The 13,784-nt window shown below is 40.5% G+C and overlaps 1 protein-coding gene across 1 annotated transcript in view; it reads right to left on the bottom strand.

Annotated features, from left to right (window-relative positions):
• STK32B (serine/threonine kinase 32B) overlaps positions 1-13,784 on the bottom strand; it is a 157,518-nt gene that overhangs the window by 41,549 nt on the left and 102,185 nt on the right. The window contains exon 5 of the mRNA XM_041402882.1: positions 5,771-5,808. Within this exon, the coding sequence (XP_041258816.1) occupies positions 5,771-5,808 (38 nt within the window). The remainder of the gene's footprint in view (positions 1-5,770; positions 5,809-13,784) is intronic.

Here is a 13,784-nt window from a genome sequence, read left to right as displayed (position 1 = left end):
AGTCACAAGTTTTCATTATTATCTTTCTAGCATTCTGTATGTATCTGTTCTGTATTCTTTAGTATAGTTTAGTATTCTTTAATATAATATAGTATCCTGAAATAATAAATTAGTCTTCTGAGAACATGGAGTCAGAGTCATCATTCCTTCCTTCATTGGGGCACCCTGCAAATACAATAAGCAGGAGGGTTGGAACAGGGTGATCTTGAAGGTCCCTTCCAACCCAAACCATTCCATTATCCTATTATTCTCTCTGTCTTCTATGAAGTAACATGCAGAAGCAGAATGTGGAGCTGGGTGTGACATTTGCCTCATCTCCAGCTGCAGTCACCCCTCACATCTCAGGTACTTGTGACACTGTCTGCAATTGCATCCACTACAGGTTACCTTCAGCCTGAATTTTTCTGAGTCTTCTCAGGGCAAAGGGGGAGGGGAGAAGAAAAATGCTATTTTTATCACACAACAAGTATAACATTAGATCCATAGTAGCAGAAGATGTGTATGTAACAGGAGCAGATCCCAAATCATCACCCAGTTGACAGCAGGTGACAAGACGAACGATAAGTGGCAGAAGTCAGCCTGAGAATGTGCTGCCTGACCTGCCAGACAGGATTTAAACTGCACTAATGAGGCTGAATGGCCCAAACCTTCTTTTACTCTTTTCCTGGGATAGTTTATGATAAGCATAGATTCAATTGAAGTAATAGTTGTTAATCCTGGTTTGTTATAGGCAGGTAAATGGAATAGAAATCCAGCTTGAAAATATGTAAAGCTTTAATTTGACAAGTCTTCTGTTAGGTTTTGCATCTTTGCTCAAGGACTGGTGTTGTGGAGTGATGCAGATGCTATCTCCCTGTGATTACATCTGGCAGTGCCATGAAGGACAGGGGTAGGACCTCCCTTCCCCATCTTAGCTCTGCACTCAGATCAGAATTAATATATCACATGTTGAGCCAGACTTCTGAGTGACAAATTTGTGTGGAGTTTTTTTTTATCAAGGTCTCAGTCTCGTTCAATCCACAGAATGGATCAGGCTTTGGGCATGATGCAGTTGTTAAGTGAGGGGAGGTTTTTAATCATGTTTGCTGCCAAGGATGAAAAGAGTGTAACAAATGACTGATGGATTTTGCCGTGGTGCCTGATGGAGGAAGAGCAATCTCAACAAAATGTCATGCTGCTCCAAAATCTAACCTAGATCCTGCTCGAAGTCCTCAGGAAATGTATCAGCCAGCCTCTAATTGTGCAGCTGTGCATGGGTGAAATTCTCAGAGGACCCTAATTTGGCCAGATCTGAGCTGATTTTGAAGGGGGAAAGGAGGAAGGTACTTTCCACTGCTAAACTTTAAGCTGTTTCTCCAAATGAGAGATACAGGAAAAGTTTTCAATTATATGGTTTGCCTGCTTTTTTTTTTTTTTTTTCCCAAAAAACCTGCCTGCATTTTATTGACAATTTTTTCCTAAGATGCCCAGACCAGGAAGCCCTCTACACATGACAGAGAAAAAGTGTGAGCCAATGAAAGGAAGGTGTTCTGTGGGCAGGGGAGGCTCCTGGTGGGAACTGAGGGCATGGAGAGGGGTTTTGTGTGGGACAGAGGGAGAGCAGGAGTGAACCCTGTGTGCCTGTGGTCAGTGAAGGAGGGCTGGAGGGTGTTAAGGTGGAACTCTGCCTGCCTGTGCACACCACTGGATGATTTCAACTCTTGTAACCCTAAGGGCTTGGGGGGGTCGTTTTGAGGGGGAGGTTTTTTTTTGTTTCTTTAAACTTTTTTATTCCTGGTGTAAATATTTCAAGAGAAAATTAGACCCCAGCTCTCTATAAGTGTCTTTCTAATCAGCCTCTAAGACAAGTTTTTACTGCAACTCTTGCACAAAGGAAAAGGGAAGGTTGCTATTGCTGCAGAGAATATGCTGGGATCCCACCTGCTTCTTACTGCTTGCAAAATTTCTGTTTGTGGGAACTTTTTCCCATCTGAGCTTCACACCTTGTGGTTGATCTCCCTTTCTGGGTATGATTGTGAACAATTAAATGTCCAAACTGAGTCTGTACCTTGTAATAATAAACAGAATGTCAGTGTCACTTGGATTTTGCTCTTATGAACAGTGAAGCAGAGCAGTGCACAACAGATTCAGCAGTCGTAACTAAATTCAAGTTAGTCCAGGGAAAGAGCTAATTTCTTAATCCTTGGAGCTGTGTGACCCCATACATAATAACATGATGGTAGAGAGAAGGGAAGAAAATGCAAATGACCACATTCCTTTGACTCTGCAGAGTGGTATTTCAAACCATCTCAGACTGCAGATTTCACATACACCAACACATACATTTGCAGAGGAAAGCATCTCAGTGGAAGTTGTTTCAAAACTACATTCCTTCAGTCAGCTTCCAGTTAAGGCTCTAACTACCCACAAAACACTGTGTGACTTTGGAAAGTTTTATGTGATGTGACTTCGATGTCTCGCTTTTCAACATGGCCTGAAATTGCAGTACATGAGGTAATCAGCAAGTGATCTGTGTTTGGATTTAATTTTTGAGGAAATCATAATGACAGTTAGAACAAGTCCTGAAAATTGTCTGGGGCTAGCTGACTAACATTCAGCAGAGGAAAATGTACATGACTTCAAACCTCATTGAACTTCTCAGCGTCTGAAACCCAAGGGGTGAATGTGATGTCAGAGAGAAGAAATGTTATACTGGGGTTAGTGCCATCAACTCAGCAGCACCAGAGCTGATTGTAAATCTCAGAACAGTAACATTTTGAAGTACAGTCAAATCTGATTTGCTGTCAGAATATCAAACCTATGAAGATTTAAAAAGCCTCTCTGGACTCATCTGTGCTATGTGTGAGAGCCTAAGCTTGTACCCACGTGAACTGGGCATGACTTGGCAGTCTGACATTTACCATTAGGGAGATTGGTAGAAATTGCATGGCTGTACATGGGTCCAGCAAAGCTCTGCTCTTCAAAACGTTAGGCTGCTGAATGGCCACGTAGGCATGTAAAATTTTCAGATACACTTTCAAAATCTAGACAGCTTCAGGTAAATTCAGTATGCTGGAACCTTTTGTCTTAATCACAATTGGAGGGTTAAACAAGGTGGAGTCCCCGCAATTGTCTCACAGACAACAGTATACAGCAATAATATTAGCAGTTCTGGTATTCAGAAGTTAATATTGAGATTCCAGTTATTTTTGAGTAGGTTTTTTCTTCCCATATTTGGTTTTAATGCCAAGATTGCTCATTGGCTACATCTTTCAATTTTGCCTAGAGTTTCCAAATAAGAGCTAAAATGTATTCAAGGAGATAGAGTTTTAAGGAAAACTTTGATGATCACAAATGAATATAATAATATATAATAAAGTAATTCCAGCTTCCATTAATTTTGTTCAGTCATAAGTTATTTTACTGAGTAAAAATACCACAATCAGATGCAAAAATCTATCTAAGAAACCCCCCAAACCCAATAACATGTAAATAGTTAAATCTAAGAGTGAAATACTAGAACTGTAATTTCAGTATGGAGACCCATCAGGAGACAGTTTCAAGATTAGAAATAACAATCATTCAGTGAAATTAGCAAGTCAGATCTTCAAAATTAACAGCTAGGTAGTGAATCTTCACATAATCTGTATTTAAGGTAAAGATCCTAACAGAAGATGTTAATGATGAAAAAGGAAGCAACAGAAAAGCTCTCAGAAATGGTCACTGGAAGCTGTTAAACTGTGAAAACCATGAGCCAGGAAATGAGACAAAGTCTCAGTCAGAAATGTGCATATCCAATTACGTGATGCTTTGTGTAAGCATAATTTGTTTAATGAACTGTAAGACCTAGGGGTAAAGTCAAGCATATAGGAAACTGTTGTGCCGTCTTAGAGGCCACAGGCTAAAATAAAGTTCCTTCCTGTACACCTGGTTAGGCTCATGTTAGGTGAATTTTTTATGCTTCCTCTGCAGCCAAATATGTTTGTGGTGCATATATTCAGCATATTTTTCCATTGAGTGAAATCTGATGACTTTGTTAAAAGGATGTTACAATGTTGCAGCTTAATGAGAGCTGTTAAGGACTTCAAGAATAGCTTTCCTCTTGCAAAAGAGCTTCACTTATGTAAGGTAAACCTGAAGCAATTAGCATGGGACAGGCACATGTCATACTGATGTCACCACATTTAGTGAGTTGAAGTGTACAGACCTTTTACAGGCTCCAGGGAGCTCCTTCCCCCACCCATGTGACAGGTCTGTGAACCTGTTTGAACCCATGAATTGGTGACTTCTGCTGACCAAGATTTGTGTGCTTGTCTGGAGAGGTCTGCTGTCTGCAGGTGTGCTATGAGGGAGCAGTACTCTGCTGCTTTGCAGAAGAGAGGCCATCCATCCCAAAATTCCCAATCTGCCTGCAGATAACTTGGTTACTGAATGGTTTATAATCAGAAAAAATCCCCTTCATTTTGCATGGTAGTGCTCACTCTGGGGTAGGTTCTTCTTTGTGGCGCCCAAGTTCGCATAGGTAAGCTCTCACAAGAGACCTTGTTTTTAACCACAAGGGGCTGGTTTGTGCACTAATTGACCTTGATGAGAGGCAGGGAGAGATAAAGGTGACTGTGCTTCCAAGGCTGTCAATCAGAGATTTAACACACTCATACTCATTTTGTGTTGCTCTTGCCATCTTTAATTCACCAGGACTTAAAGGCAAGATATTTCTGTTTCATGTATGTTTGCTACTACTAGAGTCTTGTGAACATTAGCACTTATGGGTCTGAAGCATTAAATTGCTGAAGTTCTAGATGGTTTAAAATCCAGTATTACTTTGCTTTATTAGCTTTCGTGTTCCCAGAAACAAACATCATCTATGTAGAATGTTACCTCTTTAATCAACTTTTACTTGTATACCCAGCAGCTCTACAATGAATTTTGAAACACAATTACATCATTGGCATAATTTCAATATTATAGTTTCTCAGAGATTTTCTGCTTTTAATCAATTTTGGAAGTAAACAAAGCACATCTCCTTTTTCTAACAAGGCTTTTTCCTCTATGTATTTCTGTTCTAACTGATACAAGGTTAATGCCCTCTTTACCTACATTTCTTATGTTTTCCCTGTAAACAGTTGCAAAAGACACATGACATTTTAACTAAATACTTCTTGGAGAGAGTATATGTTTAAAATTTAAAGAAATCAGCTGCTTTTCTTTCATACCATGTCTTTTATCTTTAAGAACATGACTTTAGTAGTAAAATTTCAAAGCTGTTTATTTGTTGTCTACTCCTTTTTATGCTATTTAAGCCAGAGCTACATGTATGGAGACAAACTTTGCAGTCAAATTTCCAATATCCCTATCTAGATTTTAGAAAGTTTATTTTAGATATCTACATGAGAAATAATTTGCTATGTGGAATTTCTTAGCCCTTCAGAAGTCCTAAAAGAGAAAATAAAGTGCTTGGTACTGTTCTGTTGGTAAGCACCTAAAAAGGGGTTATGGTGATTCATAGAATCCTGTTAATAAAATGCTAACTTCTTTTTACCAAGTGTCCCTGCTGATCTCAATTAATATTAAATTCCTTTGTATTCAGACCTTGAAAATTTCTGATCTGCACATTTCTTTGGCAATAGGAGGGGGAACGACAAAATCCACGAGGTGGTCTGAGGGAGCTTTCTGAGAAAGTCCAGATTTAGGTAGGAACTAAACACTGGAGGCTGACTTACAAAGCATGTCATGAGCATGCCACTGAGACCTCAGGAATTAGAGATTCTGAGAGAAAGCAGTACTCACTTACCATGTTCATCCAGTAGTATGTTGTCAGGTTTGATGTCCCTGGAAAATAAGGAAAGGAAAACATTACATTTTATACCCAAAGGAAATCTGCAATTTAAAAGTTTTCCTTGTTTGGGTATGAAGACTAAGTCACTTAAATCATTACAAACCCAATGAAAACCATATAATACATAAAGGCAAATTATTTTTATCTACATATTTTTGCTGCCCTGAGAAAACATGCATACTAAAGAGGCTCTCTGGGTTTCTATTTATTGTACTTTTGTTTGTTGTGATAAGGCACGAAATGATGACACAGACACTGCTGCTCTCGAGGGGAACAAAAAAGAAGAACCTTTATTTTCTGACTCCAACATTTATAGTTTTCCAAAGGTGACAGTGGATTGGAGGGTGACAGTGCCACCTCTCCAATGCCCCTGGACAGACCAAGGGTCCATCAATTCTCTCCACCTCCATGAAAGAATGCAAAACATAGGTTATTTACAGAACTGTGTGTGAGAAAGTTTGTTGAAAGTATGTAAAGATCAGAAGGCTTAACAAAGTCATACAAAATCAGGGCGACATTGTTTTCATATGGTTAGCATTGACATGGGTCTGGTTTTGAAGATTGTGTGCTTTATTCTTTATAGCAGCAGTAAAATGAGAAGGCAGATTTGCATCTAGAAGGTGCCTGATTGCTTCAGGGAGTCCACATTTGACAGAAACAATTTAATTGGAAGCATAGGTGGTTTACCCTGTCTGCCAGAGCTGCTAATCTGCCGTGCATGGTCACTCACAGACGGCAGAGTCCTGTGATCTGTCTTGTGCTAATTGAGTATGTCCAGCAGCTCTGCTGTCACTCCCAGATCCCCACTTGGCTGTCTGTGACCAAATACCATGCTGGGGAAAGGAGCAGGGATAAGGGAAGGTGGAGATGAGGACAGGCTGAAGCATCAGCTCAAGTCTGTCATTCTTGGCACAAGAGAACGATACTGCCCTAGAGAGCGGCACTTTCAGGATTATTTTCTGTTGACCAAAACTCATGCTGCTGTGAGGAAGGACGGAAGCAACTTTTCCCCAACACTGTCAGGCATTCCCATCCTCTTTCTTGGTCCAGAATTTCTGCCATTGGTGTGGAGATGTTAAGAGAAAATTCATGTCTTGCTTTGCCGGCCGGACTGGGCCTTGGTTGGGCTCACCTGGGGCTGGGTGAGCCGATGAGGCTGTGCTGTGTGACACTGTCCCGTGTGCTGTGTGACACTGCCCTCTGTGCTGTGTGACACTGCCCCATGCACTGTGTGACACTGCCCTGTGTGTGCTGTGTGACACTGCCCCCTGTGTGCTGTGTGACACTGCTCTGTGTGCTGTGTGACACTGCTCTGTGTGCTGTGTGACACTGCTCTGTGTGCTGTGTGACACTGCTCTGTGTGCTGTGTGACACTGCTCTGTGTGCTGTGTGACACTGCTCTGTGTGCTGTGTGACACTGCTCTGTGTGCTGTGTGACACTGCTCTGTGTGCTGTGTGACACTGCTCTGTGTGCTGTGTGACACTGCTCTGTGTGCTGTGTGACACTGCTCTGTGTGCTGTGTGACACTGCTCTGTGTGCTGTGTGACACTGCTCTGTGTGCTGTGTGACACTGCTCTGTGTGCTGTGTGACACTGCTCTGTGTGCTGTGTGACACTGCTCTGTGTGCTGTGTGACACTGCTCTGTGTGCTGTGTGACACTGCTCTGTGTGCTGTGTGACACTGCTCTGTGTGCTGTGTGACACTGCTCTGTGTGCTGTGTGACACTGCTCTGTGTGCTGTGTGACACTGCTCTGTGTGCTGTGTGACACTGCTCTGTGTGCTGTGTGACACTGCTCTGTGTGCTGTGTGACACTGCTCTGTGTGCTGTGTGACACTGCTCTGTGTGCTGTGTGACACTGCTCTGTGTGCTGTGTGACACTGCTCTGTGTGCTGTGTGACACTGCTCTGTGTGCTGTGTGACACTGCTCTGTGTGCTGTGTGACACTGCTCTGTGTGCTGTGTGACACTGCTCTGTGTGCTGTGTGACACTGCTCTGTGTGCTGTGTGACACTGCTCTGTGTGCTGTGTGACACTGCTCTGTGTGCTGTGTGACACTGCTCTGTGTGCTGTGTGACACTGCTCTGTGTGCTGTGTGACACTGCTCTGTGTGCTGTGTGACACTGCTCTGTGTGCTGTGTGACACTGCTCTGTGTGCTGTGTGACACTGCTCTGTGTGCTGTGTGACACTGCTCTGTGTGCTGTGTGACACTGCTCTGTGTGCTGTGTGACACTGCTCTGTGTGCTGTGTGACACTGCTCTGTGTGCTGTGTGACACTGCTCTGTGTGCTGTGTGACACTGCCCCGTGCATGCTGTGTGACACTGCCCTGTGTGTGCTGTGTGACACTGCCCTGTGTGCTGTGTGACACTGCACCATCGCTGGCACCTTGCACTTCGTGCAGGTTTCCATCTCCTTGTTCCCAGTGAGGAATTGCTAGTGTGGCAGAGCAATAGTTGAGCAGCGGGAGAAGCAGTTTTGGCCCTTGGGCTGAATTTTCTTACCTCAAAAGACAAGGAACCATAAACTGGCAAAATAAGCTCCTCAATGTCTGCAAATGAAGTGCAAACACTTCCGCCTCTGTAATCTCCTTTAGATAAGAGGTGGCTTGATTATTCCAAATTAAACATTTCCTAGATACGTTTTTTCACAATGTGCCCATAAATGGAATAATCAAAAAAATGAAGTGTTGCAAAAGGAAAATGTGTTACACCAGAATAATTTTTTCCAAATTTAAAGTAGAGAGGGACTTCTAAAGTAAATATTATACAGGAATAAGACAGCAAAAGCAATTATATTTATTGATTGCATGATATGAAGTCAGTCATCACCTAAGTTTCACATGTTTATTGACAGAAGGAAACCTACACTTCCCTTAGCATTCTGGATTCCATGCTTTCTAGCCCTTGCTGAGATTTATATGAAATTAATTTAGTGTATTTTTAAAATTTTTAGTGTTTTAAAATCATTTTTATACTTTGTGTAGTGGAAGCTGAGGAAACACAGTATGAATAAGAAATTAGTTTGGATCATTCTCTGCACATTTGGAAATAATGAACAATGAATATATATATATATATTCATATATATGTCTGTGTAAGGAACAGGGTCTCATTATGAAAAAATTATCTGGAATGGAAATTTAAAGTCATACCAATATTTCAGTATGAAATACTGTCTCTGCACAACTTACACGCTACCTATAATTGTCTGATTCAGCAGCAGTTCTAGTTATTTGTATAATAAAAGGAACATCTGTCCTAGAGCCTATTTCACCCAAAATCTTCCAGACTCTGAGTTCTCTTTCCTTTCCCCTGTAATCACTTGGCATATAATTTATCACACCATAGTCTTTCCTTCCCTGATTTCATATGGGTGAAGTTGTGAGATAAACTGTAGGAATAAATATATTTGTTCATATTATGAAACATGTTTGTGTTGTGTTTAAATTTGGAATTTTGTATTTTGTTGAATTTGGTTAAATTAGCATAGGAGATTCTATGCAATTCTAAATGCAATGTTATATCTAATCTCTCAAATAATGAGAGTTTTTGAAAGAGCTACTGCTCAGATAGTTTCTATATTTTCTAGTGACGATATGGTCTTTGGTTTCTGATAACAGTTTTATAATAAGAGTTGGAATTGTGATTTCCTGTTGAATTGTCTTTGTGGTTGATTTATGACTTGAAAATAAAGCAGTAACTTTCCATGGATGTAAATAAGTAAGTAAGTAATAGTTTTGACAGCTGAATTAAATATTTTAAACTTTGCCTTCCCAAATTTTAACAAGCACCAACTGACTCTGCATTTCTCATGTGGGTAAAAATGTACATGTACATTTGGGTCTTTTTGTGGCTTCCTAAAATCAGTGAAACATTCAACATCGCACCAAACTCTTTTTCCCAGCTTAAGAAAATGAAGAATTAGAATTATACAGTCATTAGCACTTCACCAAGAATAAAACTGATCAAAAGGAGAAATTCATCTTTATGAGCTACTGCCATGTGTATAGCAATACAGCACCCAGGGATTGCTCATTGCCATACAGTGCCTTTTTTATATATTTTTAAAGAAGATCAGCTCAAACAATTTTAATATCTGCTATGGTATTTCATCCTTAAACAGCCTATACATTATTATAGCCACCAGAAAAGACATTGACAAATCCACTTGACAACTGTATGTATCATCAAATATATTCTTCATTTAGTTTGTGTTTGTAATGTTCAGAAAGTCGAGTGGTAAAATTAGATCTGTGTTTGTCAGGACTCAGGACATTCCTCTGGCTGCTCTGGGTGATTCGAGACCCTGGCAAGGAGCTCAGAGACCTTGGCATGGAGTCAAAAACACCTGTGCCTTTGATTTTAGTCCCCGGAAAAAATTCCCATCTTTGTGTGAAGATTTACAAGCCACAAGAGTTTGAGGAGAATGATAGGTAATTTGCCACAGGGTGAAAAAGTAGGATTTTGGGGTTTAGAATGGGGGTTCAAGAGGCAAGATGGAGGAATCTGGGCATGCCCTGTCCTTCTTCTCCTTCTTCTTGTCCTCCATCTTCTGCTGGAATGGTGACACTTTTTGATTGGTTTAGAATAGAGATAGACTGTCTAATATAGGTGATAGGTATTGGAAAATTATTGTAAATAAAGTACACATAGTTCTTAGTATAAAAAGTTAACACTGTGCCAAGGGCAGGCACCATGCCACAACATGACCTGCAGGACAGATCTCAGAAGGTCAGAGAAAGAATGTGATAAGTAAGAGAAAATAAACAACCTTGAAAAGCAAAACCGATGAATCTTGACTTCTTCTGTCATGGGGCTGGGAAAAAAGAGACTTTCTAACACCTTGGGGGTCATCTCACCCACAGAAACCTGAGATGCGCTTACTCTTCCATCAGGCAATGGCTGATACTTGATACAGATGTGCACAATCCATAAAGCCTTTCCTACCTAAGGGATGTTCCCACTGTTGGCTTTGCTCATTTTGCTCCGGGGCAGGATGTAGCTGGGGGCAGGCACCACAGGGTGATGGCCTTGCACACAGCAGCGCAACCCCTCAGTCCCTGAGGCAGCCTGGTGGACCCACAGCCCTGCCTCAGACCTCAAACAGGATATTTTAAACTGCTCTCACAGCAAGTGAAAGTCGTGGGCTATTTTAAGCCAGAAGATAAACAAGTTTATCCAGTGTGACACTGCTGCTCTGGGGTGACACGCCTGGGGATGCCGAGGTGCCGGATTCACGGGGCAGGTGAGAAGGACAAGCACAGGGTCACGGCGCTCACACTGTGCCTTCCAGCAGCTCTCTGCTATGGGATTGGCCCCAGCCTGCAGTGAGCACTAAAAGCTCTGCTCTCCAGGGGCAGCTTCTTGAGAGAGAGAGCTCTAAAGGCTGCAGAGGAACTCGGGCACTGCTCTGCCCTTGCTCTGACCACTGCCAGCCAGCTGCAGGGCACAGAACCTTCAGTGGGGTCCAGGGAATGACTTGGCAGGCCCAGGTGAGTTACAAGTTACTGGAGGTGTTCAGAACTGAGGGCTTCTGGAGTCTGTTGTATTTAGTTCCTTTAGATAAATACTCTAATTAAATTCACTAAACCACTGTTTTAGTGAATTTAAAAGATAAATCCTCTTTAGTTAAGGAGTTTGAATTCAAACATACTGTGTAAGTGAAATTCTGGTTTGAATACACATTTTCTGAAAAAAATTCCCATTAGCAAGATGTTTAAACAGCAGGGTGTGAAATGCAGCACCTTAACTTCAGGGTTTTCCTGTTACACGTATCCCTAGCTAAGAGATTTAATTGAAACACTCATGTAATGATCCAAGTCCTTTGATCCAGTTCTTTGGAGAAACTGAAGGACTTTTGCAAGGATCACATTCACCATAGTCTGGATTCAGACATGCTCTGGGCTTCTCTCTCACCATTTATCAAGCAATGACCAGCAGAGCTATTCTGGACACTGATCTCATAAATACAACTTTGTCAGTCTTTACCAGTACTACTCCAACTGTTTTTGTTTGCAGAAATATCAGAGCCACATAGAAATGAGAGTAGAGGAACCTTCAAAGTCTTTTGCCCAGTGACAGGACAAGGCATAACAAACATAAAAATTGGCTCAAGAAACTCAAAGGTGGAAACAATCGAGAAAAAAAAATTAAAACCTCCCCCAATTCAATTGCCAATCATTCCATTGATATTGCCTGTGAAACCATTTCTAGATTTCTTCAATTGCCTTAGCTACAAATATGAAAATAAAACTGTCTGAAGGACGAAAGTGGAGTGAGAAGATGCTGCATATAATTTCAAAGTAGGAAAGAATGATTAATAATCTACTTGTATCTTTTATAACATCTAGGCTGTGTCCATCCCATGTGCTTGAAGATTTTCTCTCTGCATAGAGTAAAACCATGCACGTGGCTCAGCTCATGTTCATTGCACATGCCAGTCACTGTCCTCCCTGGAAAGGCTCACAATGGTTATAAAGGACTTGGGTTCAAGAATCTGCAGTTTTAATTACCTTTTCCACCAGTTTCTTTCTCATGTTATGAAGTAGGAGAGGGTTTCTAAGTCAAGAGGAGAAGTCATGCAGTCTTCACCCTTGTTGGTTTTCAAGACCTGAATGGATGAATCCCAAATAACCTGTTCTAATCTGAAGGCTGCCCCTGCTTTGGGAAGATCATTATGCCAGAGGTGTCTGGAGGTCCCTTCCACCCTGAATTAGTCTGAGTCTATGGAAAATAATGTATCCAAGTTCAAAGACTGTCTTACTTCCCCTCCTTTTGACTGCTAGGAAGTTCATGAAAGATTGAAGAAAGCGGTGAGAGAACTGTATATGTGGAATTTAGTGAGCCTTTGATATAGTCCATAGCAGTTGGCAGCTAGTGAGAGCTTTCACCTCTTAAATTCTATCATGGGGCTTGAATACTTATGAAGAAAATGGTAGGAATAAATAGCCTATCTTCATCTTGAAATGAGGTTAAAATTGAAATGCCCTGCAGTTCAGCACTGGAGAGATGTAACACAGTATTTATTAGCTATGGAAGTGGTAAAAGAATGAAGATTATATCACCTGAAGAGGACTCTGAGAAATCTCAGTAGGAATGACTAAATCTAGATGACTGTATTGCTAGTGTCAGATAAAATGACAGGAATTATATATATATATATATAATATATATATATATATATATATATATATACACATCAAAAGGAGAATCTGAATTGCTCACCTAGATTAATGATCATAAATAGCCTTCCAGAGGTTGGACTTTTGTGTTCATTATTAGATTAAATAATTATAATAAAAAGACTGAAAAACACGTGATTATGCCACTTGCTCTAAAGCTTGAAATTCAGTACAATCTCAAAAAAAGTTTCATCTGATATGATCAATCAGGATTTCATAACTTTTTGTCTCTGTTTTTACTGAGTGGACTTGAAAAATCTCTCTACAAAAGAAAGGAGTATCTCTGGTGAATTCAACCTTTAATTGCCCATTTTTCTCAAGAAAAAATTGATGGCTGGTTCATTGGCTACTGCTTCATAAAATTATTTTAAGAAGGTGCTATGCAGTAATTTTAAATAATATAGGTCATTCTGGTTAAATAATTTCTTAGGATCTATAAGAAAACAGTCAAAAAAGAAAAGATCTAAGGCTAAACAAAAAAAAATCCTTGTGAATAATGAACAAATAGATTAAATTTCTTAGTTAGCAGCAGAGACCTGTAAGATGTGATAAGACAAATAATAGTATCTACATGGTCAAAAAAACTTCTCTATTTGCTTTTGGAACATGAATGTGGATTCATATTCCATAAAACCGAAGTAAGCTAAACAGTGTTTTATTTTTGCAACAGAGAATTAAACTCAAGGTGATTATTACAAGACATAATTTAATAAAAAATGCTTCTGAGGCTTAAGCAAAGACTTAGCCATTGATGTGAACAACAGAACTACCAGCTAGAGTTTCTCCAGC

Source organism: Onychostruthus taczanowskii, unplaced genomic scaffold, assembly GCF_017590055.1.
Source record: "Onychostruthus taczanowskii isolate IOZ18803 unplaced genomic scaffold, ASM1759005v1 scaffold2, whole genome shotgun sequence".
Taxonomy (NCBI): Eukaryota; Metazoa; Chordata; class Aves; order Passeriformes; family Passeridae; genus Onychostruthus; species Onychostruthus taczanowskii.
Note: the sequence above shows the minus strand (reverse complement) of the source record. Positions and strands in the feature narration are given on the sequence as shown.